Source organism: Eremomyces bilateralis (genome assembly GCF_010015585.1).
Source record: "Eremomyces bilateralis CBS 781.70 unplaced genomic scaffold P152scaffold_11, whole genome shotgun sequence".
Taxonomy (NCBI): Eukaryota; Fungi; Ascomycota; class Dothideomycetes; order Eremomycetales; family Eremomycetaceae; genus Eremomyces; species Eremomyces bilateralis.
Window position 1 is genome coordinate 662,561 of NW_022985077.1, and position 23,478 is coordinate 686,038.

A 23,478-nucleotide genomic window follows, 5' to 3' on the forward strand; every position below is an offset into this window, starting at 1 on the left:
CCGATTCCTCCACATATGGTGATCACCATGGAAAATAATGTGGACGCTGCCAGTAGTAGGCTACTCGACGATCTGCACTTCCAGAAACAAAGGCTCGACGATTTGCTCTCGAAGTTGAGAACCAGCCTGAAATATTGGCAGACGTGCGAGCTCGAGTATGAAAAGCTGAAGGAGGAGATTTTGCACTCAGGAGAGGAAGTGTCGTCAGAGAAGATTATTGAATCATGGATGTTATATGACAAACGGGTCATCCAGGCATCAGAAGTCAAAGAAATCTTTAGGCATGACAAGGGCCTCGATCGATCATCAGCACAAGTAGCCGATGTAGTGTCGAGAAGGGTTGACTATGTTCAACAAAATATCCGATCCATACAGAAGCAGATTCATGTCGGCGAAAAGGCCTTGGAAAAGGTTGACAACGCGCTGAATCCCCTATTTAATGAGGCGGAACCGAATGTCTTGCCACTTGCGGAAATCCGGGAAGAACTTGATGAGGATGGCAACGTCATCTGTATGTTTCTGCGTAACTCTACTTGATGTCTTAAATTAACTGTGTGCAGCAAGCCACGTATCACAGCCGGCTACAGAAGCCGATGGAATCCAGGCCATGCTTGAGAAAGCGGGTATATCGCTTCCAGAAAAGAGCACGAGCGATGATTTCGCTGCCGCTAGGAAAGAATCATCAAAAGCTCAAGTACAACCTGCGCCTGACATCACCTCTCCGAGTGATGTGCGGGCGAGCAGCACCACCAAAATCGCCCAGCAGAATCCGAGTAACTCGGATGGTCATGAAGACCATCGACCTCCTTCAGATTCAACTTCGCAACCAGCACTGCCGAAGGCTGAGCAACCAAGCTCAATGCCTATGTCCAGCGACATGAGAACCATAGAATTAGGCACCGCTGCTGATTCCGGACCCGGGCTTGTTAAAGGCTCATTTTATTCGGGCACAGATGTGATCGAGCTCAATGAAAATGAGGAGATCATCGGGCGGACACCGCTCGTGCCCGAGAACGAGGCTCCCGAGGATGCAAGCCTGCGTCGCGAGATGCTCGAATACGGGTTGAACGGCATGGGTCCTGTCGTCGCGGAGATGGACATCGAAGAAGATTCCGACATGGAGTTCGACGAAGTGGACGAGGAATTTGAGGATGACACGGGGTCAGAGGAGAACGGATATGGCATGAGCACCAATTTCCAGATCACGGATGAGTATCGTCAGCAGATGATGGAGCTGCAGAGGCGTCTGAATGCCAGCTTTTCCGACGACCTGGGAGACGGGCGCGAGGACATTCCCCGTACTTTTCCGACACGTCCAAAATCCGCCACAGCAACCCTTCCAGCACCGGATAACTCACCGATTCCTAACGGCAAGGCCAAAGTTGCAACCCCGACGTCAGCCCTCAAAAGCGACAAGACCACCCCGAAGAAGGGGGTCAGGTTTGCCACCGACTTGGATGTGGCGGAAGAATCTGTATCCCATATATCCAAACCGGATACCGCGAGACCGGAACCACAACCACGAGAGAAAGGACCAGCTCCGTCTCCGCTTGCAGACGTGGTTGAGAGTGCCAAACGTCCTTCCGCTCCTTCGCCTCCAGATACACTAGCCAAGAGCACAAAGCGGGTTAGCCGCTTTAAGGCCGCAAGAACACACGGGCCGACCTTCTAGTCCTGGAATCTAGAATCGATCAAGTTTGTTCCTCTATAACAGATGCCTGTGACATGCTGTTGTGAAGTCCCCCATCAAGCCACTTACAAGTATGCCAACAGATCGCAAGATAAATGGTCAACAAGACCATATATCGAAGTTAGTTATATGCTCTAACTACTGCTAGCATGTTCTCAAACCGTGTCAACGCTCGCAACGACAGATGGCAACCAACCCTTCATTCGAGGGTCTGGGATATGCACGTCAATGCGTGTTCCATCGCTATCACCCCGATATTGATGAATGGGCACTCCGACGCGCCGCCTTTTGGCAAGCTTCACAGGCGTCGCGATTTGTTTTGTCCACAACGTTTCACTCCACGACTGGGCATGATACATAGCGAGATGTTATCACATTTGCTAGGACTTTGGCTAGGCAGGTCGGGCAGTTCTGCTTAAGGTGGTCCTGTTGTACTGGTACACTATCACACAAAAACAGCTTTGTACAGGAGTTGACTAGAAATGTCGGATCGGGCGTTTCTATCGTGTTTAGGTCGCTTTACATAAGTTAGGATACCTTCGACAGTCCCTAGTTGCCTTGATGACCTTCAGTTACAGGTAACTCTTCTGGCGACAGACTTGGTAGCACCGTAGGATCATTCCTAGTTTAATGAATTATTTATAGTTATTGGATTATTTAACTTAGTTAATGATAGTTAACTATGGATTGGAAAGAATAACTAGTTATCAATTCGGATTCTGATTCTGATTCTGATTCAAATTGAGTCCTTAGGCACCAAGCTTTTGATGCCTGACGATTATTTTGTTTGAACGACGTCTTCGAAGGTTGAGACTCGAGACCTCAAGTCTTCCTCTAGCAGTCTATTTGACAATTCAACGCGTTTCTGCTCGACATTATCCACTCGTTAAAGACTCAATGCAACGATGCCTTGGGTTCCATAACGCATTCTCGCTTTTGGCGCGTACGTGCCTGCGATCGACTCCTCTCCCGAAATTTCTCTCGCCCGGTTCTCTCCCGTCTATCCGCATCTCGCGCCCTGTCCGACGACACTATGCCCCCCCAGCAGCTAAACCGCCTTCGGAGCTCGAGAAACGCATAGCCGCCATTCCGATCTCTCGCTTCCGCAACTTCTGCATCGTTGCGCACGTCGATCATGGCAAGAGCACACTTTCCGACCGGCTGCTCGAGCTCACGGGGACAATCGATGCTTCGGCGGGGAACAAGCAGATCCTGGATCGGCTGGACGTGGAAAGAGAGCGTGGGATAACGGTCAAGGCGCAGACATGTAGCATGATCTATAACTACAAAGGAGAGGACTACTTGCTGCATCTGGTGGACACGCCGGGACATGTCGACTTTCGCGCAGAAGTTTCGCGCAGCTACGCCAGCTGTGGGGGCGCATTGCTCCTCGTCGATGCAAGCCAGGGCGTGCAGGCGCAGACCGTCGCGAATTTCTACTTGGCGTTTGCGCAGGGGTTGACATTGGTGCCGGTTGTCAATAAGATCGACCTCCCCAGCGCGGACCCGCCACGTGCGCTTGCACAGTTAAAGGAGAAGTTCGAGTTGGATCCCGATAGTGCGATTCTGTGCTCCGCGAAAACGGGACTGAACGTCGAACCGCTACTTCCAGCCGTCATTGAGAACATACCGCCGCCAGTGGGAGACAGCAATAACCATCTGAAGCTCCTTCTGGTGGATTCGTGGTATGACAATTACCGAGGAGTCATCCTGCTTGTCCGCATATTTGAAGGCCAGGTACGGCCGGGAGACTATCTCCACAGTTGCGGAACTGGCAATCGGTACTATGTCGGCGAGGTTGGCATCATGTACCCGATCCAGACGCAGCAGACCGTACTGCGTGCTGGCCAAGTCGGCTACATCTTCTTCAACCCAGGGATGAAGCGGTCTTCAGAAGCGAAGCTTGGTGATACTTTCTGCAAGGTCGGCACAGAAAATCTTGTCGAACCATTCCCTGGGTTCGAAGATCCGAAATCCATGGTTTTCGTCTCTGCGTTCCCCGTGGAGCAAGATGAGTATCCTCGCCTTGACGACAGTATCAATCAACTGGTCTTAAATGACCGCAGCATTACTGTCCAAAAGGAGTCTTCGCACGCTTTAGGAGCGGGGTGGCGTTTAGGTTTTCTAGGGACACTGCACGCTTCAGTGTTCGAAGACCGCCTTCGACACGAACATGGTGGTAGCCTCATCATCACTCCACCTGCTGTGCCTTTCAAGGTGATATGGCGCGATGGCACTGAGAAGGTTTATTCAAGTCCAAAAGACTTTCCGGATGGAGATGCCGAATCCCGCAAGGTGGACGAATTACAAGAACCATGTGTGCGCGTCACGATTACTGTACCGCAAGAGTACCTTGGAAGCGTTATCGAACTGTGTGAGGGCAATCGAGGCACACAAGAGGATATGCACTTCTGGTCCGCCACCCAGGTTATCCTCACATATGTCCTCCCTCTCTCCGAACTAGTTGATGACTTCTTCGGCAAACTCAAGTCGCTCACCCAAGGGTACGCATCCCTCGACTACGAAGACGCCGGATGGCGCAAGTCCTCCATCGTCAAGCTTCAGCTGCTTGTAAGCAGAGAGCCAGTCGACGCCATCGCTCGCGTGATCCACAACTCCGACGCGCCGCGGATGGCCAAGCGGTGGGTATCGAAATTCAAGGAGAACGTCGACCGGCAGAACTTCGAAGTCATCATCCAAGCTGCGGTGGGGAAGAAGGTGCTCGCGCGGGAGACGATCAAGCCGTTCAGGAAGGACGTGCTGGCAAAGCTCCATGCGTCGGATGTCACGCGCAGGAAGAAGCTGTTGGAGAAGCAGAAGGAGGGGAAGAAGAGGATGAAGGCGGTAGGGAATGTTGTTATTGAGCATAGCAGTTTTCAGAAGTTCTTGGCTAAGTAGTCACCCCGTCGCCCTATAGGTAGATAGTCCAGGCTATTTCAATTAGTACTCATGTTCATATGTCGTCCTTGCGTAGTCAACTTAGCGCCCGGAGTCCTCTGGTGGTTGGTTGCTGTCAGTTTCGCCGAGAGTCTGAATTCATTTATATGGAGTCAATGTCTGCACTTGCTTGCGTGCTGGCTTCCTTCATCAATCCCTTTATATCCATCGATTGCACTTCTATCTTACGAACCGCTGAACGCTTTCCCAGGACATGGTCACTGCTGATTCTAGGTACTTTTGAGTTGTCAAATATTCTGTGTGTTTAGCAAACCTCTGATACGGCATCCAACCACAGCACTGATTTCACTGACATTGCGGGTACAGTTTGTTTGCGGGTTTGGCCAACTAGCCTACTGCTCATTAGGGAGCGTCCAGTTCCCCTGTGGCATACGTTATTACTGCTGCTTAATCTAGGCTGTAGTTCTGCTGTTTGCCTCTGTTGGGTGAATATGGAAACTTCGCACAACATGTAAGGATCCTCCAGGCTCTTCTGGAGAATTATTTAAGCCGATTGTCCATCTGGACCAGAAGCGGTTCGATCACACTCCTACAACCAAGGCGATCGCATCGCCCTAACATATGCGATCCTTTGAGGACGATCCGTCGATGACTAGAGCTAACGCATGCAGTATGGCTGTCCCATCTGGAATCGGAGACGGGACGTATCAGCACAGCGCCCCGCGCGCCCCCCACCTTTTTCCAGTTCATGAACGCAGAACTGCAATTTCATGCTTAATTGAGCTCTCCGAGTTCTCGGTGACAGAAAAATCGTACGATTGTGTCCCGGAAGACTGCTGTAGTCGCGTCAGAACGTGGGAGTTGGGTTCGCTTCATGGACGAGACGGCACCTTCATACATATTGTGCCTTCAAATTGCACCATCGGATCCAAGCTTCGCCATAATCTCGCATAAATCAACTAGGAACGGCGGTTAGGCTGACTTGGGGAAGCAGGAGGAAAGAAGAAGGGAAGAAGAGGGGGCTGGTGGCAGCGGTATTAAGCTCCCGCCGCTCCTTATCACTTTCTGTACAGGCAGGCGGCCAACAATCATACTCTCTCGCGTTCGCACGCATGATCTTCAGAATCAGACGATTCCAATATCGAGACTGAAATCCCTTAGAACGTGCACATAGTAGACACAGAACACGATCGCCGAGATGGGCACCGGGGTGACTGGATCGAGCCAAAATCAGACGCACCTGGGCGCCACATCCGCTAATTGCTAGAAAGACCTCCCCCCGGCTTGCAAAGCAACAGCGCGTACCATGTCCTACAAACCAATCCGCCCTCGACACCCGCTCCGCCGTCTCTACAAGAAAAAGAGGTTGACCTAGCGATGGAAGCCATACGGTTTCCGACCATAGAATACAAGCTGTTTCACTATAGTGATCCATCTCCATGGTTCTCCAAAATAGCACTGTGACACGCTCATCAGGTCCACCATCACTGTTTTGGCACGAAAAGGCCCCTGTCTGGCTCACACTTGGTGCCATGCTCCGGAAGCGTACCGTTGACGAAGTATCTCGCGATATGCTGCGATGTGCAGGTTGGTGGCTGCGAAAGGGACAAGTGCTGGAAATGTTATTAGAATCAGGGTCATCTAGGCAGGTCAAACCAAAGAGTAGAACTTACGCCATATCCGTTATACTATAGCAACACACTGCCCTCCAATCCGGCGCTCACATTCTTCGCTGACACCAACGGCGTGACCGGATCCCAAGTATTCCCGATGATCAAAACTGGTTGGCTTGTCTTGGCCGTGAAGTTGCCATCGTACCGCTCTTTCGCCGTAAACGGCCACTGCGCGCACGCCGCGATGTTGGTGGTCGGGACATCGCCGAATGCCTTCGAAACCTCTAGTGAGCGCTGCGGCGCCTGGTGCCCCTGTTCGACGTCGTCGGTGCGCACAATCTTGTCACCACAGCGGATGCCTATCATGGACTGGCGCCGGATGCTGCCGCCGTTGACGTTGGAGAGGCCGGTGCGTGATCTGTAGTTCGCGGCGATGAGGGACTTCTAGTCGTTGGCGTAGATCCCGGCAAGGATGATGGCGAGCGCGGGGTACTTTGTAGGGTAGTAGAGGGAGCTGATGATGTTGGCCTTGACGAAGGCGTAGGTGATGATGTTGCGCCCCGCGGGAAGGGGGTTCACTGCGAGGTTCGAGAGCATATCGTTGAGCTTCTTCTCCAGGCCTTCAGGAGATTTGGCGAGAGGCGCGAGCGCGCAGGTGTCGGGATGCTTCATGCACGCGCGAAGGAACTCGCGCCATACCTTGTCCGTGGCTGCGTACTGCTGTGATTCCTTGAGCGTGTAGTAGTATTCGAGGGGGTTGAGGACGCCGTCCAATATCACGCGATTCACACGGTCCGGGAACATATTCACCGCCGTATTACCCAAGAGCATACCATATGACACGTCCCAGTAGTTCAACTTATCCCCTTCTCCCAGGTTATCCAGGATCGAAAACATTTCGCGGATGGTGAACGAGGTGCCAATGTAGTCGCCCCAGTCGCTACGGGTTTCCTTACATGTGTTCCCACGAACGGCACCCTCCGCCCAGGCGCGGCTGAATGCCTGACCCGATCCACCGATGTCGTCGGTGAGCGTCACCAACGAAAGCTCGCTGTCGGTGTCGTTGGCGTAGCAGTCAAAGAAGAGGGTTTCGCCGGTCCCTCGGGGGTCCCAGCTAATGAGGTCGTGCTGACCACCCGTCATGCTGAATAACGTCACTACCACTGAAAGGTGTGAGGAGCAAGTGACGAGTTGACATACGGTTGCACTGTGCTAGCAGAGGCAGCCATGTTGGCGATGCCATCACCACCCGGACCACCCCCTTTGTGCCATGTCCTAGTTCAGTTGTAGATCATCACATCCGTTGATCCTCATCAACAACGGGGCCCACGGGAAGTCAACAGAACAGGGAGATGAGGAATCAGGAATTGTGTAGAGAAGTACCTAGTTAGCTAAGAGCTACGCCACATGGTACACCTGTTCCTCTAGGGAATTGAAATTTGTAGCCCGCAGGTCGCAGGCTACCCTTTCATAACCTTGACGATGTTATCAGTTTTTCCGAGATATTGCGGTTCCTAATTAATGTGCTCACCTCTATGGATCTCCATATCTTGGGCCTTCCTGACCAAAAGGACCGAACGCTTCGCGAAGGAGCTCGACAAAGCACCACTTTTGCGCTCAGTGCAGCCGGAGTGGGAGTCGAAGCCTCGAAGGGTAAACTCGGAAAACCGGGCAGAATGACGACGTTCGGTTGATCCATCCGGATGCACTGTCGATCACCAACTTAGCCGTTCCTGATCAGGTAAAATGGAGCGCATTGGCGAATGAGCGTGTTCCTATAGGCAATAAAGGACCTGCATCGATTTCTCTCAAAACAATCAAGGTGTCCTGTTGGGCCGGTACCTCGTGTTCTCACCATTTTACCGGCGGTGGACATCCGGACTACGTGAGAGCTACCTTACGGAGCTACTGAGCGGTTGAGATTTGAGGATAGACTAAAGCGGGCAGGGCACGCAAAAGACCAGACCAGCTTGCATCTAATTCAAGAAACAGAGAACGGTGTAGCATGGCGGAACCTTACGTGTCAACTGTCCAAGTACTAAACTATGTTGATCATCTGATTATGTACTGCTTACAACGTATCCATACTGTAGTCGTTGGAAGAGGTACCATTCATTCTCAAGATCCTGAGCCTTGAGATCGCCGTCAAGCTCGGCCTCTGGATCTCTGCAATGGAAGGATTCTAAACCTCGTAATTATCATACTGTAGTACAACCCTAGTTAGTGCCACCAGAACCTCAGTACTCCCTGCAGTCAACGAATCGTACTTGACCAAGTGCGTTTCCAGGGTTTGTTTATTATTAGAGTAAACCATCACGGAGCTAAAGCCATTCCGCCGGGTTCTGATCTGCAAGACTGCAACTGGCCATAAACTGCCAAGGATCTATCTCATTGGAAATGCGCAGGGTAACACCAGAAACGGTATTAGTGACGGAAGAGGCTGACGCCCATACAACAGGGACTTCCCATAGGGCTGAGGTGGAATGCTGCGGTGGAATCACCATGCGCCATCCCATCACGTCGATCATGGCAAATTGTCAACACCTCCATCAATTATCCGTCTGGAAGCAACACCACAAGGCAACGGCAGCGGCACCGTTGCGCTGGCTATAGAATTGGAGGACCACCCCCTATTTCCCGCCGATTGCCCTGTCGGGTCTTGGCACATAATAGGCAAAGGACTGAGATCCCGTAATATCGAGTTTACTGGCCCGAGAAGGGCTCGCGCATATCCAGCTCGGTATATAGAGTATACGGCGCGAACCTAGTCTATACCGACCCCTTTTTCCTGCGTGACTAGTTATTATAGTCCGTAATAGCAAGCACTAGAAATTCTGCATCATAATACGCACAGGAAGATAAGGAGATCAGCAACCGAACAAACGCGTCGCGACGCGTCAAGAGTGCACACACCAGCAATAGTCGAGCATCAGGAACCTACACAGCTAGTGGCCATCGTCTCACCGAAACCCTACACTACCGTATACAACACAGGAATCTGTGCAATAGAAAGGATCACCAGGAATTCCCCGCCCCCTTTCCCGAGGGCGCCTCCAGGAAGAAGGGGCACAGTAACACCGACAACCCCAGAACCACCAAGCACAGGATCGATGAAGAAATTAGATGAAAAGACTTGTATTGACTAATTCTGAGATGTAGAAGACATATGATTCCTTTTATGGTAGGAATTGTTACGTTAACACATTTTCCTGTGTTCTCTTCCTTATCACTTCCAGTCATCCTCTTTTCCAACAATCGACCCCCATGCCACTAGGAGTCACAACAAGAGCAGGAATGATAGCCCAAGGGATGGCAAAGGCCAGAGCCCAGGAACTAAACAAACGACTGCAGCAAGAGATGGCGACTAGCCAAAAGAAGGACCACGGCTCGAGTGACGCGATTACCAAGATGTTCCGAGACGGCATCGCCGCACTAGAAGTGTCTAGACTCTAGAACAAGGAATCAAAGCACAGACATTGGAACTGAAAACTGAGAACGAAAGCCTGAAGAGCGAACAAAAATGTATGACCAACAAATTCGAGAGCGCCACGAACAAACTTGAGGAGACTAAGAACAAATTCCAGGATATGGAGAAGTCGATCGAGACTATGAGACAAACCCTAGAGAGAGTTGAACAAACGGTGGCTAGCCGACCCAGTATAGCTAGTCCCTTAGGAAGCGCGCGAACGGGATCATACGCCGCAATTACCGCGGCAGGATCGAACAGCCTGACAGCCCCTTCACCGACAATGCTCTCACCATCGATCGCCATTATTATGGCTTCTACTACTCTATGGTCTCAATCCTCCGATCCGACGCTATGCCCGAGTAAGAGCAGCGTCACTCTAGAGCAGAACCTAGAGGAACAGAGACGTCCAGCAAACTGACTATCTTATCCCCCTACTATAGTTAACTATAATAATTTCCTATGTTAACTTAGAAGCAGATAACTAGTTATAAAAGTTAAAGAAGGAAGATAGGAAAATGGGGGCACAAGGCCACAAGGCACCAACGCATGTAATTAGTCAGCCTAGGTAGTTCCACACTTCCACACGTGGGCGTATGAATCTCTCTCATTCTTATGAACAAAATCTTATAGTTACATCTCTTCTCTCGGAACAAGTACTGCTACCTAAGTCCTAAGTTCTCACTTGTCCTTGAAATGACTACGCGTCTGCTACTTACACATCTATCGTGTATGTTGCAATGCTCTCAAGCATTGTCCGTTCCCAAGGTTTCCGTTTCGGTGGCCACTTCACCCTCTTCTCCGCCCGAACATAGAGGTTGTTAGGCCGAATCAACTGGAACATGGGATCATACTCGATCGGTCCATCGACCTCCCGAGTAAATTTATACCGATAGATCAACTTCGGAATGAAAACCTTGATCTCCTGTAGGGCAGAATTGAACCCAATGTACATACGCGGGCCCGTAGCGAATGGGATATACACTGCCTTGTGTCTGCCCTTGACCTCCTCGGTGTCCCAGCGGTCAGGGTTGAACTGATGAGGATTATCCCACAGATTAGGGCTGTTGTGGATGTGGTGTAGCGCCGGGATAACAATTGAGTCCTTAGGGATCTTGTACCCCCCGGAAGCACAAGGTCAACCTTGGCGGTTCGTCCCGGTTGGAAACTTGGGTTGTGGCGACGCTGGGTCTCCTTGATATACTTATCGAGAAAACTGAGTCGGTCGATGACATCTGCTGTGATTTCGGTATTCTCATCAATGTCGTTATCGATCAGTTCTTGGAGTAGCTTCTCTTGCATCCCCCGGGTACGTGACAAGACCATATATGAGCCAGGAAAGCAGGGAACTGGTGGTTGTAAAGCCGGCTCCGGTTGCGACTATGAGAGCCCAGATCAAGCTTGATTTAGGTAGCTTTTCGCCTTTGTTGTCGGTTCCACGGATGGCATAGTCCAAGCGTTCATTAGCATACAAGCGGAGAGGGTTAGGTTCTGCATGATGTTTACTCACCGACCATATTGGACTCAGCAACCGACACACTACACGATTGGCAGTTACCAGACTCGTCATGTCAACACGCCGCTACCGATCGGCTGCTGCTTGTCAAAATTGCCGGCAGCGCAAAATCCGCTGTAGCATGACAGTGACCGGTATCCCGTGTATAGGCTGTACGCAAGATGGCAGAGAATGTAACCTTCAGCCGACAAAAACCCAAATGTGAGGGTTTCTTCCGGACTGATAAATGCTCATTGTTGACAGAGACAGAATACGCGAGAGACATACACGTCAAACTGCATCAACTATTAGCAGCCCGGCTAACACAAATTCCAATGGGGCAATCCCCCGGTCTTCGGTTCCACTTGATGCATTTCCAAATGCATCCCTTTCGCATAATGTAGATCGCCCTGAGCTGGCTGGCATGAGAAGTGTCTCTAATCCCCCAGATTATTCTCAGCGTCGAGACGAAGAGCAGACTGGAGTCGAAATTGCCACCAAAGTCCTTGGGAGAAACAACAAAACTGGCCAAGCGCCATTCTATACTGGTCTGTAGTCACCGCGCGAGTGTTTTCATGTGAAGCTGACCCAAGATTATAGGCGATTCGCCTGGGTTTGGTGTTGTATTTGATATATTCTCGCCTTCGCAGCAGCCTTTACCAAGGCATATCCTGCTCACTTCCAAAACATCGGTCTCGCTATCTCCCGAGGATAAAGAATATCTGCAGTACAAGGGAGTCTTCAATATGCCCCGAAAAGAAACCTGCGATGAACTTCTGCGGGCATACTTTCATCATGTGCATCTCATTATGCCACTGATTGACGCTGCTACGCTGCCACATCTTTATCCCAGTGGAGACGGCCAACAATACAATTTGATACTACTGTGGAGCATTTTCTTTGTAGCGGCGAATGTGAAGCCTAACTCCTCCCCCGTTTGAATCCGCAATCTAGCTAACGCGCGTATAGCATGTTTCGGTTGATACTTGGAAATCAGAAGGCTTTTCATCCAGGAAAGAGATGAAGGACTCCATGTACTCTCGCGCAAAGGTAAGTGATCCAGCATTTAATTAATAACTCACACTCGGCCTGGCTAATGGCTCGATCTCAGTGCCTACACCATAATGGAGGTGAAACAGACCAGACGGTCCTCCTTCAATCAACACTCCTCTTGGGATTTTACCACTCAGAAGCTGATACGCACATACAACCATGGCATTGGCTAGGTATTGCCATCAGTCTTTGCCAAGCAATAGGTCTTCATCGTTGCTCCGCTGCAGTCTGCGCCAGTTCACCTATCTCTGGACAACAACAGCGTCTTTGGCGCCGTCTTTGGTGGATCTGCTTCTTTCGAGACCGTTGGCTAAGTCTCACAATGGGGCGTCCATTGAGAATCAACGTGAATGACTGTAATACCGTGATGCCATCTGCAGATGATATGTTGAGTGATTTTTCCGGATTGCCTGAATCAATATCGGCAGCATATATCCCGAAGGACCTGCCGCAGCTGGCGGAATATTGGGTGACAATGATCCAACTCACTCAGCTTTTGGGAGACACTCTCACTTTGAGCTACCAACCCTTTGGAACCAGTTCGTCCTTCCAGCAGGTCGAAACCCTTGAGCAAAGCATTTTGCGCTTTCAACTCCCGAAAAATCAGGATACAGGACAAAGTCCACTTGCAGCCTTTTAGTTGTATCACTTGCAGCTTCATTACTAGTGAGTGTCGACGCTATATTTTTTGATAACTACTTCTAACGGGCCAAAAGAGCATTCATTATCACCTTTTACCGTCCTTTCATTACAAAGACACCGGAAGGGCTGCCCGTATCTCGCCAGAACACATGGCAAACTCACGTCCGAAGCCAAATCGTCATGGCTGCGATACAGACCAATGCCGTCCTCGACAGCCTAGTACGCGAGAAGCTGCTGGGGTTCTCGGGTCCTATGACGTGAATACGCAACTCACTTATGAATAATATCATATCTGACAATCAATGCAGGCCACCGCTGTTAGTCCCAGTAATGCACGTCCACCTCCTCAACTGCAAATCTCCCGACCCCCTTTCCCGACGCCTGGGCCTCAACAAAATAGAGCTATGCATGATGGCTTTGGAACAGATGCAACACACTCACCCCTCCTCATCAGTCTTCAGAGGTATCTTCCTAGAAGCTATCCGTCACAATTTTCCAAGCTATGTGACCCAATCAACTATCCCTGAGCTGGCTATGTCTGAGTCTTCTCCATTGCAGGATGTCTCGGCAGATGACCCCATGGCAGGAATAACAATCGGCAAGGATACCATTGAGTCGCTGATGGATGAGGTATCGATTTTCAATATCTGGGAGTCACTTAACAGCATGCAAACATAGGCTTCTGAAACTAGATATTAAATCGCCACCCCATCCAGACGTGGAGGCTCTCGAACTGGAACCAAGGGGACCCAGAGACGAACAGAATCCAACATAAGAGCCGGAATTCCTAGCCAAATCTGTGACAGTAGACCGAACACAGATGCTAGGCCTGCTCCCGATACGCTCGCTTTTTCCCTTGCGTCGGTCGTTCGCGCCGTCTTCCTTCCCCCCGGCCTCGACTCCGGCTTCTGACCCTGCTGGAGATGTCCTGGTTGCCACTGATGCTTCAGAATCGGAGACGGTTTCTCTCGCGCGTGAGATGTGGTTGTGCGGTGTGCCTGTTGCCTGTCGCTGGGTGGTGTCTGTTCGTGTTCTCTGTGGTGCGCTCTGTCGGTGGTACCCGTTCGATTCTACAAGAGTCTAGGCAAAATATTAACGGCGTTGGGTATTTATATCGAAGGCCATACGCCATTCGGTCCGGATTCTATACGCTCACCAACACTCACCCACTGCGATCCATGCTACTGCTACTGCCTGTCTCCTGTCTCCTGCCCATCTTCATCCAGAAGATATTCCACAATAGATATCTAGTTGTATTTCAAACCGATCGCGATGCTCTTAGTTGCTTTCACTCATCCTTCATGCCCTCATACTGGATCTGCTTATGGCATAAATAATCAGAGACCATCCCATTAGGACAGGGTTAGAACGCTTCCAGCCTGATCTCACATCAGTCTCCGGAAATTTTGCCCTAGTCTCCGACGCGGCCTACTTTAGTGGTTGGACACATTGGGGCCGTTATTATCGATTTCGAAAACGAGGGTGGTTCTGCTTGTTGTTAGAGGAGAGCTGGTTCGGCATTTGCAGGTTTCGGGCTGTAGCGATTGGGTTCGTCTGGGTTGCAAGTTCGGCTTTGTGCCTCTATAGCACAACTCTTCAACCCTCTTCTGTTATGCAACTCTGCAGCACCAAAATCCATGTCCCAGCATTCCTAGAAGTCGGATAGAACAGAGAGTGAAGTCACGGTTAACAGATTGCACATTCTGTCTACCAAAGTTCATTCGAGTAGCCCGACGATTTAGCTATCGGTGAGTTAATGTCGAACTTCCAACGGCGCACATCAGTCACCACAACCCTGAACAACAAGAGACACAGGGAGAGCTATGCAAATGATATCTGCAGGAATGGAATAAACATCACTTTGTACAATAGCATCTAGGCTAGTTTCCAAATCTACGTTATCGTAACAAAACTTTATGCAGCAATATATATATCTCACAACATTGCCACACCGACCCAAAACCCAAGAAACCCCAGCGCCAAACCCACGGTCCGCCTCCCATCTCGATCGAGGGAGGCGGCGCTGCCCTTCTTTGTCTCCTGCGGCCCTCCAGGCCCAGTGGTGGCAGGGAACAACGTACTCGTCGTTCTCCCCACCACCAGCCCCGTCGCTCCAGGTGCGAGACTGATGACCGTCCCGCCCCCGAGCGTAATAACGCCGCCAGGAGTGAGCACCTGCCCGTCAATCGTATACGTCGTCCCGGCATTCGCCGTGTACGTCTTCCCGCCGATTGTCAGCACCGGCGGCGCGGTGATGAGCCCACCCGGCACGCTAACCGGGCCGGTCGGCTTCGGAAGGAAAGTGGTGATGCCGTTGACCACGAGCGCGCCGGCGTCGGGGGCGAGCGAGACGACGGCGCCGCCCGGGAGGGTGATTTGTGAGCCGGGGCGGAGGGTGGCGGTGCCGATGACGTAAGAGAGGCCAAGCTGGCCAGGGGCGTTGGGGAGTGGGCCGATTTGAGGAGCGTAGACGGTGCCGGAGATGGTGAGGAGGGGGGCCATGGCGGCGGCGGTGGGGTTCGCGGCGGCGGGAGCGGGGGTCAGGGTCGCGCCGTTGACTATTACGGTGCCGCCGGTGGGGTAGAGGGAGATGGTGGTGCCGGCGATGATGCCGGAGCCGCCAGGGCGGATGGTGGTACCGGCAATGACGTAGGTACCGGAGGGATCGGGGGCATAGAGTTGGCCGCCGATGTTTAGGATGGGACCTGCTGGGGGTTGCGGAGGGGAGATGTATTGAGTGATGGGTCCCGTGGGCCCGTTAAGAGTGACAAGGGCGGTCGCGCCGGGGTCGAGGCTATAGGTGGTCCCCGAGAGGACAGCAATGCCACCGGGAGTGAGGACTTCGGAATCGGTGAGGTAGTATTGTGTTGCGGCGTTGCCAACGACGGTGTTCGTGCCGAGGGTGAGGACGGGCGGCGCTACAGTATGGGCACCAGCAGGCGCCGGACCAGGGCCGATATATCCCTCGGCAGGATTTCCTCCAGATCCGCCATCGGCCCCAGGAATGATGGCCATACCAAACCCGCCCGGTACTCCACCGTCACCAGCTTGTTCTCCAGCCGAGCCTGAATAGGGTATAAATGGTCCAGCGGCACCACCTCCTTGTGATCCTCCGCCCGCTCCAGGGAGATTGATTCCAAAACCCCCTCCTCCTTGGGGGGCACCATTACCTCCCGACCCACCTAGGGGGTAGAACTCACCACCTTGGTTCGATCCACCGGCAGCGACGCCTCCTCCAGAATTCCCTCCATCTCCCCATCCGCTCCCACCTCCGCTGCCACTTCCGCCTCCGCCTCCGCCTCCGCTTCCGCCATTGGAACCCCCACCGGATCCCTGGCCGCCGGATCCGCCATTCTGCCCACCACCACCACCATTCGATCCGCCATTGTTGATAATGCCCGGAATGTTGTTGATGATGCTGATCATGTTGCCAAGACCATCACCCGGCGTATGAGCCGGAAGAGGGGGGATCTACACCGAAAAGAAATAAAACGTTAGCCGGTCATTCTCCATAGCAAGCGCGTGGGATAAGTCGACGGTAAAATCAGCAGGAACTTTCGCGACCAGGGAGGCAATCCATGCAATCAAAATGGGGCTCACGAACTGGACCGTCTGTCGGGACGGATGTCGGGCTTGGACTGTCTGGTAGGGTCTGTTCGGTGTGTATCCGCCCGTCCGAGCGGCCAGGTCCATCCAGTGTCTCGACTGGCTGCTCTGAGTGGGCGACGAGCGGCGTGAACATGCCTTCGCCCTCGTTGGTTAGGTCGGTGACGGTCTGTTCGGTGTGGGCGCCGAAGGCAGCGAAGGCGTCGTCGGTAGAGTTTCCAGTGGCGTTTCTAGATGGTACGGTGGGCGGAGAGGGCGCTGTTAGCTCGGCGCCATTGCCGGTGGGCAAAGGTGGCGTATCCGTAACGGTTTTCGTATCTTCATGTGTGGCCGTGGTGGCCGCAGGGTCCTCCTCTTGTTGCTCCCCTAAATCTCTGGCATCTCCCACAACATTTGCACTGGTCGCCTCGACGCCCGCAATCGGACGCATGGATGTATTCAAATTGAACCCAAAACCACTTACCGTCGGCAAATTTGGAAAATCCGGCTTGATATCTGTCGGTTTATCCAAGCTCGTCACCGTCTCCTCCGTATGCATCCCGAACCGTCCCGTATAATCCATCATGAAAATTTCAACCCTCACCACCATAATCACGGTCGGAACCGCGAACCAGTATCCCGCCGTGCACGGCCCGAACTCCGGACGCGTCATCCAGGTGTTTGAGACCTGCCCTAGGGCGAAGGGGATGCCCAAGAGGTCTGGCCCATCGTAGTCGAAGACGATCGGCGTCTGGAAGGGGACCGTGGTGGTGGTTTCCAAGCACGTCGTTAGGTAGCGGGATTTGTAAAGGGAGCTGTGAACAATTTCATATTCGGAGAAAAAGACTATGTTCTGGGGCTCGGTGCTAGACCATATCAGCAAGCGAACGCGGGTAATAATGCAGGACGTACATGAAGGTGACGGGATCTCCATTGCGGGCTGTAATTGGGATTTTGGCAATGGGTTGCGAAATGAGGACTTGTTCGGTAAAGTTACTGTAGGCCATGGTTGTAACTTCGGGGATGGGGTTGTATCCTGCAAGAGAAACGAGGGTGGTTGACGGGGCTGCATTTGTAGGAGTGACCAAGTCCCAGTCGATATAGGTTTTGTTTGGTACGAAGACATCCGTAATCTGGAACACTCGAAGCTTTGCGCTCTGTGCCTCGGCTGTGATATTAAAAGGTTTGACATTCTTCATCGGAGTGATCATTGCAGCGATGGAACCGTTCGGCAAGAAGGTTGAACTGACGTATAGCGAGGCATGATAGTAGTTGTCATAGAACCACCAAAACTGGATTTGGTTAGTGAAATATCAAAGTGAAAATAATGACACGGTCATACCACGCTAGCACTTTCGACATTGACTCTGCAACCGCCACAGGAAGGCGTGGGGAACGTGCCGAACGTGCTATTGGCGCCTCTGGTAATTGTTGCATTTGTACCGATCGTCCGGTTGCGAGATGAGCTGGGTAGATGATCCGTGTATCCCGTGCCATAGACGATGGAGTACGAACTGTTCGGTGGGAGTCCGGGAGCAGCGAAGGGAAGCTTATGTGTCGGTGGCTTCTTGCGGTGGATACTGCTTGTCTTGACGCCACTAGAGATAACGCGTTGAGACCCAGTACGAAGCGATCCCGTAGGCAGTGGCAATGGTGTATGCGAAGCGTCGGTGGTCAAGAGAGAGCCAGACGGCTGAGGGGGGATGCGGCTTTGGTTCGGTACCGTAGGCTTTGTGGTTAGGAGAAGGCCGGGGTTCGAGAATGAAAGGGGAGGAAGGTCGGCCACGGAAGGTTCAACAGCGGGGGCAATAGGGAGTGATTTAGATGGTTGAGGATCTGGCGTGCGAATGGTAGAGATGATCGATATAGAAGGGAGTTCGACATCAGGAGTAGTAGGGAGTGGTTTAGTCCGTTCAGGCTCCGGTTTGCGGGTGGTAGAGATGTTTGAGTTAACTAATCGCATTAGCAAGCGGCCTTCCGATGTGAAGTTCAACCTTCAAAATATGCCCGGATAAAAGGACATACCGACGCTCTCTTGTCTTCTTCCGTTCCGTCGAATAACTCTGTCATTAGCTGTAGTACCGGGGACCGCTAGGGATAGCACATAAAACACGACAATGAGCCCGTTGAGCAACATAGCGCCGTGTTACTGCTCATCTGAGAATGAAGCAGCAGCGAATATCGTGAGGACATTGGCGCAGGCGACTACATGCTACCGGAGCAGGATGGCAGGTGACAGGCAAGCAAGCGCACGCCATTATAAAAGACGGAATTGAATCGAGCCCCAAAAGGAGGGAAGAATATGAAGCGAAAGTCTTGGGTCAAGGAAACAAATGTGCAGACAATATGGAAGCCAGCCACCAAAGTGCGCAGGTCATCAAGACGAGACGGTGGGAATAGATGAAATTGATATTGAGTGCGTCCGGGGTATGAGAGGGGTAGGTACAACGCGCCATGTCCATCAACTGCGATTCGAAGACGCCAAACCGCTGAAACCGTACCTGTATGAGGACTATCATTTCCGGAATGATCTATCAGGCACCGTATGTCCATGAAAAAGCACAGATAGATGCGTCGGAGAATATCTGCACTCCTAACGTCGATCTGGGGGATGTAGCGCGACCGCAGCATGAGGTTTCTCGCGATGCAGGGGAATTTACGGATACTGGATCGGACCAGTCAAGGTGCAGCATCGCCGGCCTCGGGTGTTGACCAGGCACTCAAAAGTGTGGCCACCCTTGCACGCATCTGCCAGCTCGTCATGGTGCCAAGGGAGATGTAGATGAAGCGAGTAAAGAACAGGACAAGCAGGATTCGCCAGGGTATGAATCGATGTCAGATTGTACAGGTACTTGATTGCTCGGGTTGAGTGGTGACAGATGAATGTCGCAGCGTGTACGAGAACTGACCATGACCTAAATTGCGTGAATGAGGATGCAATAACTCAGCTGCCTCATAAGTATACCTTCCCCGGTGCTGGAATATGAAAGACGGAGGATGACGCCAGGCCAATTTCGAAAACTCCCCGATAGAAGGATTGAGATCCTACAAAGAGCCCACATACCAACCTTGACCGATGCCAAGTTCATGGAAAGTTGTAAAGCCAAGGGGATTTGAAAAGATGACTTCCAGCTTCTACCCAATGGAGGCCTGATGTCGTAGTGTTTACCGGTCAGCCGCCAGGCCAAAGAGAGAAACATGTGCTGAATGTAGAGGCAAGATAAAGGGATAAAGTGAAGGTATCTCGAACTCGGTGCACAGTGCACACCATGGCAGTGTTATACTGTTATGAAGCATGGACAGCCCTGCCTGTCAAAGTATCGAAACTGGGTTCGACCAAGATGAAGGACGGCGGTGGAAAGAGGGCTTTTCTGTGTCAAGCTGTGTACTCCTGAGAGATCGCCGCTCGCAAAAGATGCGATTGCGATGGTCGAGGTAGGAATAGTCCAGAAGGAGAATGCATTAACTGAAGCGTCAGTGCCACAGTGCCTTAATAATGCCACTGTGCCTGCGACGTCAATGCCAACCCCCTCATATTTTTCTGTAGACAGTAGCCATCGGAGGATTTTCCGGATCCTGATATCGACACGAGTTTTTCCGCAATCAGCAGATCTTCCCGTCCCTCATGGTCCAGCACTCCGTACACGCGAAAGATTTGTCTCCCCACTCCCCAGGGTCCGAACTACGACGAGGGGTAGGATGCATAAATGGGTGTGGAGATGGATTCGCCAGTCCCTGATACTCCACCCCAGCTGATCCCAGGGGGCTTATTGTGATATGTTAATGAATGTATTTGATATGAAAGATAAGTGTGCCCGATCATCCCTTTTGTTGGACTTGAGAGCAGACAAGTGGAGGACTCATGGAAATGTCAATGGAAGCGATGATTGCATATTATTAGTAGCACCAAGGAGGAACGGTGCAAGATCGATACGCGAATGTTCTGAAAATAGTCACATTGTTCGTCATACCACAGAAGCGATACAACCATTGGGCAAATAATAAGAGAAGATGGACTGGGCAGTGCGAGATGGGGGGGGGAGTATTCGGGGCTGGTAGAGTGCATATTATTACTGCATTGAGGGTGGAGGTGGCAACAAATCCAGTCCGTAAACGACTCTTAGTGTCTCCAACAGACAGCAGTCAGCGCTCAACAGGCCGCCCGTCCCCTTCGCATATTCCCGACTCATATTCCCACCCCATCCTCCACCCCCATTCCCATCCCCATCCCAGCTCCGGCAAGTTCTTACTATCCATCGTATCCTCTCTCTTTCTCCATCTTTTCCCTATCGCATCCACCCGAGACATCTTAGCCCATCTGAAGGCTCGACGTCCATCCGGACTGCCATCCGAGTCACGCTGCGAAAGATCATGTCGCCAACTCCTCCGATCTCTAGAGATCAATTGTGGCTACCCCGTCACTAATCCCTCCAACGGATGGATCTTTGCTGCATCAAAAACCAGAATCAACCGCAGGTGCGACCAAAATGCGGTGGTTCTACCGATTAGCGTTCCGCGTCCCCTCATCACTGCTCATCGCAGTCGTCCTCCAGTCCCTCCTCCCGCTGTCGCTCGCTTCATCGCTGGAAAGAAGAAACTCGACCGTTATTCCCGCCCCGTACTCGTTCACTCCCGCCCAAAATTGGGATGGGAATGATGGGCCATGGAACTCCTACTGGCTGCGCGTTGGATCGCCCTCTCAATATGTTCGCGTCATGATCTCGACCGCCAGCCAACAAACCTGGGTGGTAGCACAGGAAGGGTGTTTATGGGACATTTTCCCGGAATGCGGGGACTGGCGGGGACAGGTGTTCAATTACAGTAAATCAAGCACATGGGACGAAATCGGACAATATTCTCTGTGGATCGAACAGAATTTGGGGTACAATGGAGGAGCCATGTACGGGTATGATACGGTGGCGCTGGGGGTTGATGGGGAGGGGGGACCGGCGATGACGAACCAGACGGTGGGCGTGTTCGCAGGAGAGGACTTTTATATGGGACATTTTGGACTACATCCGAAGCCGACCAACTTTTCGGCGTATGATGATCGAAGTGCGAGTTATATGAGCACGTTGAAAGATCAGGGCGTCATTCCAAGCTTGTCCTATGGCTACACAGGTGGAGCACAATACCGTAAGTGCGGACTAAACCTCTATTCACGGGTCCCGCTGACCGCATGTAGGGTTCCGCAGTGTCCTCTCAAGCCTCACCCTCGGTGGCTACGACACCTCCCGCTTCATCGCCAACCCCCTCTCCATCCCCTTCGCCCCTGACAACGAGCGCGAACTCGTCGTCGCGATTCAGGCCATCTCCATGACTGATAGCACCAACCCCCGGCTCTCCCTCCTCCCGACCCCGATCTACTCCCTCATCGACAGCACCGTGTCGCAAATCTGGCTGCCCCTCTCCGCCTGCCGCATGTTTGAATCGGCATTCGGCCTCACCTACGACAATGCCACCGACCTCTACCTCGTCCCGTCCGAACTCCGCGATAAACTCCTCGCTCAAAACGCAAACATCACCTTCACAGTTGCCGGAGGCAAATCGGGCGGCCCCGCCGTCGATATTGTGTTCCCATACGCCGCTTTTGACAAAACGGCCAAATCACCATACCGGGGCATGACGAGCCAGAGTTACTACTTCCCGCTACGCCGCGCACAGAACGAAACACAGTACACGTTGGGCCGTACATTCCTTCAAGAATCATATCTCATTGTTGATCATGAGCGCATGAACTTCAGCGTCTCCGCAGTCAACTGGACCGACGGCAGTCCCGCTCACCTCGTCCCGATCTTTCCCGACGGATTCGAGCACCCCTCCCCATCTAAATCCTCTTCCCTCACCGGCGGCACCATCGCCGGCATCGCCATCGGCATCACCGCGTTAGTCGGCCTCCTAATCTTCGCCTTCCTCTTCTACCGCCGCCGCCAGCGCGCATCCAAGCACCCCCTCCCGCGCGCCCCCAGCGCCACCCCCACCAAACTCTCCACCACCTCCACCGACAACGACGACCCCCCCGCCACCACCGACCTCGTCATCCCCAAAGCCGAACTCGACGCCACCTCCGCCTCCGCCACCCGGCGCGCCGAAAAATCCCGCGCTGACTTCTACGCCCCGTCCGACCTGCAATCCCCCCGTCCCCACGGCTCCGACCCGCACACCCCCATCTCCGACGGCACCATGTCCGGCGCCGGCACGCTCATCGGCTCGGACGCCGGCATGGTGCTCGTCGAAGCGGACGGTAAGGAGCGCGCCATCTACGAGATGCCCGGCGACCTGCCCACGCTCAACGAGGCCGACGGACGCGGGCTGTCGGAGAAAGAAGCGATGATGGCGCGCGAGCGAGTGTATAACGGCGTGGATCCGAACCCCGCGAGCGCGGAGGGCGACACCGCGACGCTGCGGAGCCCAACGAGTGGGGACGTGAGCCCGACGAGCCCGACGCAGCGGAGCGTGGGGAGCGGGCGGAGCGGGCGGAGTGGGAGGAGTGGGAGGAGTAGGCGGGGAGAGAGGCGGCTGAGGGCCGTAGAGCCGGGGGAGGTGATGCCGGCGCGGCGAGGGACGGAGGGAAATCATGGGCATGCGGGAGGGCAGTCGCCGGTGAGTCCGGTGGATAGTAGCCAGGCGGGGGGGACGCAGGGGAGTCGGACGCAGGGGGAGGGGAGGGAGGAGCTGATGAGTCTGTTGAGTCCGTTGGAGGGGACAATGGGGTTGGGGGGGCTGGGGTTGGGGACGGTGGTGGCGAGGCCGCCGCAGCGGAGGAAGTTTAGTTGGGAGGAGCCGGTAGATGGGGAGGTGGGGAGGGGGAGTGGAGGTGGGGAGACGCGGACGGGAGGGGATGAGGGGGGTTGGATATGACCCCTTTCTTGGATGTTGGGTTGATTTGCGGCGTTCTTTGGGATGGATGACTGGATGACTGGATAGGGATCAAGCGGGTTTGGGTCGATACCGGTCTCTCCTTTGCTTGGACAGGGGATCTGGAAGACCGCTTTGGATTGGTCTTGCCGTGTCCTTGTCCATATTATCTTGCCGA

The 23,478-nt window shown here is 52.9% G+C and overlaps 7 protein-coding genes across 7 annotated transcripts; 4 read left to right on the forward strand and 3 right to left on the reverse strand.

Annotated features, from left to right (window-relative positions):
- Positions 1 to 27: 27 nt before the first annotated feature.
- Positions 28 to 1,672, forward strand: P152DRAFT_474335 (uncharacterized protein; the record flags this gene model as incomplete). The annotated part of the gene is made up of 2 exons (XM_033681315.1): positions 28 to 511; positions 561 to 1,672. 2 exons carry the CDS (start codon positions 28 to 30, stop codon positions 1,670 to 1,672), a joined length of 1,596 nt encoding a protein of 531 aa, XP_033533741.1.
- Positions 1,673 to 2,525: 853 nt separating this feature from the next.
- Positions 2,526 to 4,653, forward strand: P152DRAFT_459065 (translation factor GUF1, mitochondrial). The gene has a single exon (XM_033679606.1). It carries the CDS (start codon positions 2,588 to 2,590, stop codon positions 4,586 to 4,588), a length of 2,001 nt encoding a protein of 666 aa, XP_033533742.1. The 5' UTR covers positions 2,526 to 2,587; the 3' UTR covers positions 4,589 to 4,653.
- Positions 4,654 to 6,072: 1,419 nt separating this feature from the next.
- Positions 6,073 to 7,430, reverse strand: P152DRAFT_466894 (uncharacterized protein; the record flags this gene model as incomplete). The annotated part of the gene is made up of 5 exons (XM_033680728.1): positions 6,073 to 6,201; positions 6,262 to 6,276; positions 6,313 to 6,619; positions 6,695 to 7,141; positions 7,402 to 7,430. The coding sequence occupies 5 exons, from the start codon at positions 7,428 to 7,430 to the stop codon at positions 6,073 to 6,075; spliced, it is 927 nt and encodes a 308-aa protein (XP_033533743.1).
- Positions 7,431 to 10,292: 2,862 nt separating this feature from the next.
- On the reverse strand, positions 10,293 to 11,193 carry P152DRAFT_46587 (uncharacterized protein). The gene is made up of 2 exons (XM_033680661.1): positions 11,168 to 11,193; positions 10,293 to 11,117 (listed from the first exon to the last, which is right to left on the reverse strand). The coding sequence occupies exon 2, from the start codon at positions 10,991 to 10,993 to the stop codon at positions 10,565 to 10,567; it is 429 nt and encodes a 142-aa protein (XP_033533744.1). The 5' UTR covers positions 10,994 to 11,117; positions 11,168 to 11,193; the 3' UTR covers positions 10,293 to 10,564.
- A 42-nt stretch (positions 11,194 to 11,235) lies between these two features.
- Positions 11,236 to 13,535, forward strand: P152DRAFT_466895 (uncharacterized protein; the record flags this gene model as incomplete). The annotated part of the gene is made up of 7 exons (XM_033680729.1): positions 11,236 to 11,384; positions 11,427 to 11,710; positions 11,763 to 12,076; positions 12,132 to 12,212; positions 12,274 to 12,835; positions 12,934 to 13,114; positions 13,166 to 13,535. 7 exons carry the CDS (start codon positions 11,236 to 11,238, stop codon positions 13,533 to 13,535), a joined length of 1,941 nt encoding a protein of 646 aa, XP_033533745.1.
- A 2,532-nt stretch (positions 13,536 to 16,067) lies between these two features.
- Positions 16,068 to 18,763, reverse strand: P152DRAFT_46621 (uncharacterized protein). The gene is made up of 4 exons (XM_033680679.1): positions 18,468 to 18,763; positions 17,785 to 18,395; positions 17,355 to 17,734; positions 16,068 to 17,308 (listed from the first exon to the last, which is right to left on the reverse strand). Exons 1-4 carry the CDS (start codon positions 18,577 to 18,579, stop codon positions 16,402 to 16,404), a joined length of 2,010 nt encoding a protein of 669 aa, XP_033533746.1. The 5' UTR covers positions 18,580 to 18,763; the 3' UTR covers positions 16,068 to 16,401.
- A 1,785-nt stretch (positions 18,764 to 20,548) lies between these two features.
- P152DRAFT_507847 (acid protease) lies at positions 20,549 to 23,303 on the forward strand (the record flags this gene model as incomplete). Its single annotated transcript, XM_033682555.1, has 3 exons — positions 20,549 to 21,578; positions 21,628 to 23,045; positions 23,202 to 23,303. Exons 1-3 carry the CDS (start codon positions 20,930 to 20,932, stop codon positions 23,301 to 23,303), a joined length of 2,169 nt encoding a protein of 722 aa, XP_033533747.1. The 5' UTR covers positions 20,549 to 20,929.
- Between the last annotated feature and the right edge of the window lie 175 nt (positions 23,304 to 23,478).

Coding starts and splice junctions, on each gene's coding strand:
- P152DRAFT_46621 (XM_033680679.1), bottom strand. CDS start 18,579: ATGTTGCTCAACGGGCTCATTGTCGTGTTTTATGTGCTATCCCTAGCG. Junction 17,735..17,784: donor ATGTCGAAAGTGCTAGCGTG/GTATGACCGTGT, acceptor AACCAAATCCAG/TTTTGGTGGTTCTATGACAA. Junction 17,309..17,354: donor GGAGATCCCGTCACCTTCAT/GTACGTCCTGCA, acceptor GATATGGTCTAG/CACCGAGCCCCAGAACATAG.
- P152DRAFT_46587 (XM_033680661.1), bottom strand. CDS start 10,993: ATGGTCTTGTCACGTACCCGGGGGATGCAAGAGAAGCTACTCCAAGAA.
- P152DRAFT_459065 (XM_033679606.1), top strand. CDS start 2,588: ATGCAACGATGCCTTGGGTTCCATAACGCATTCTCGCTTTTGGCGCGT.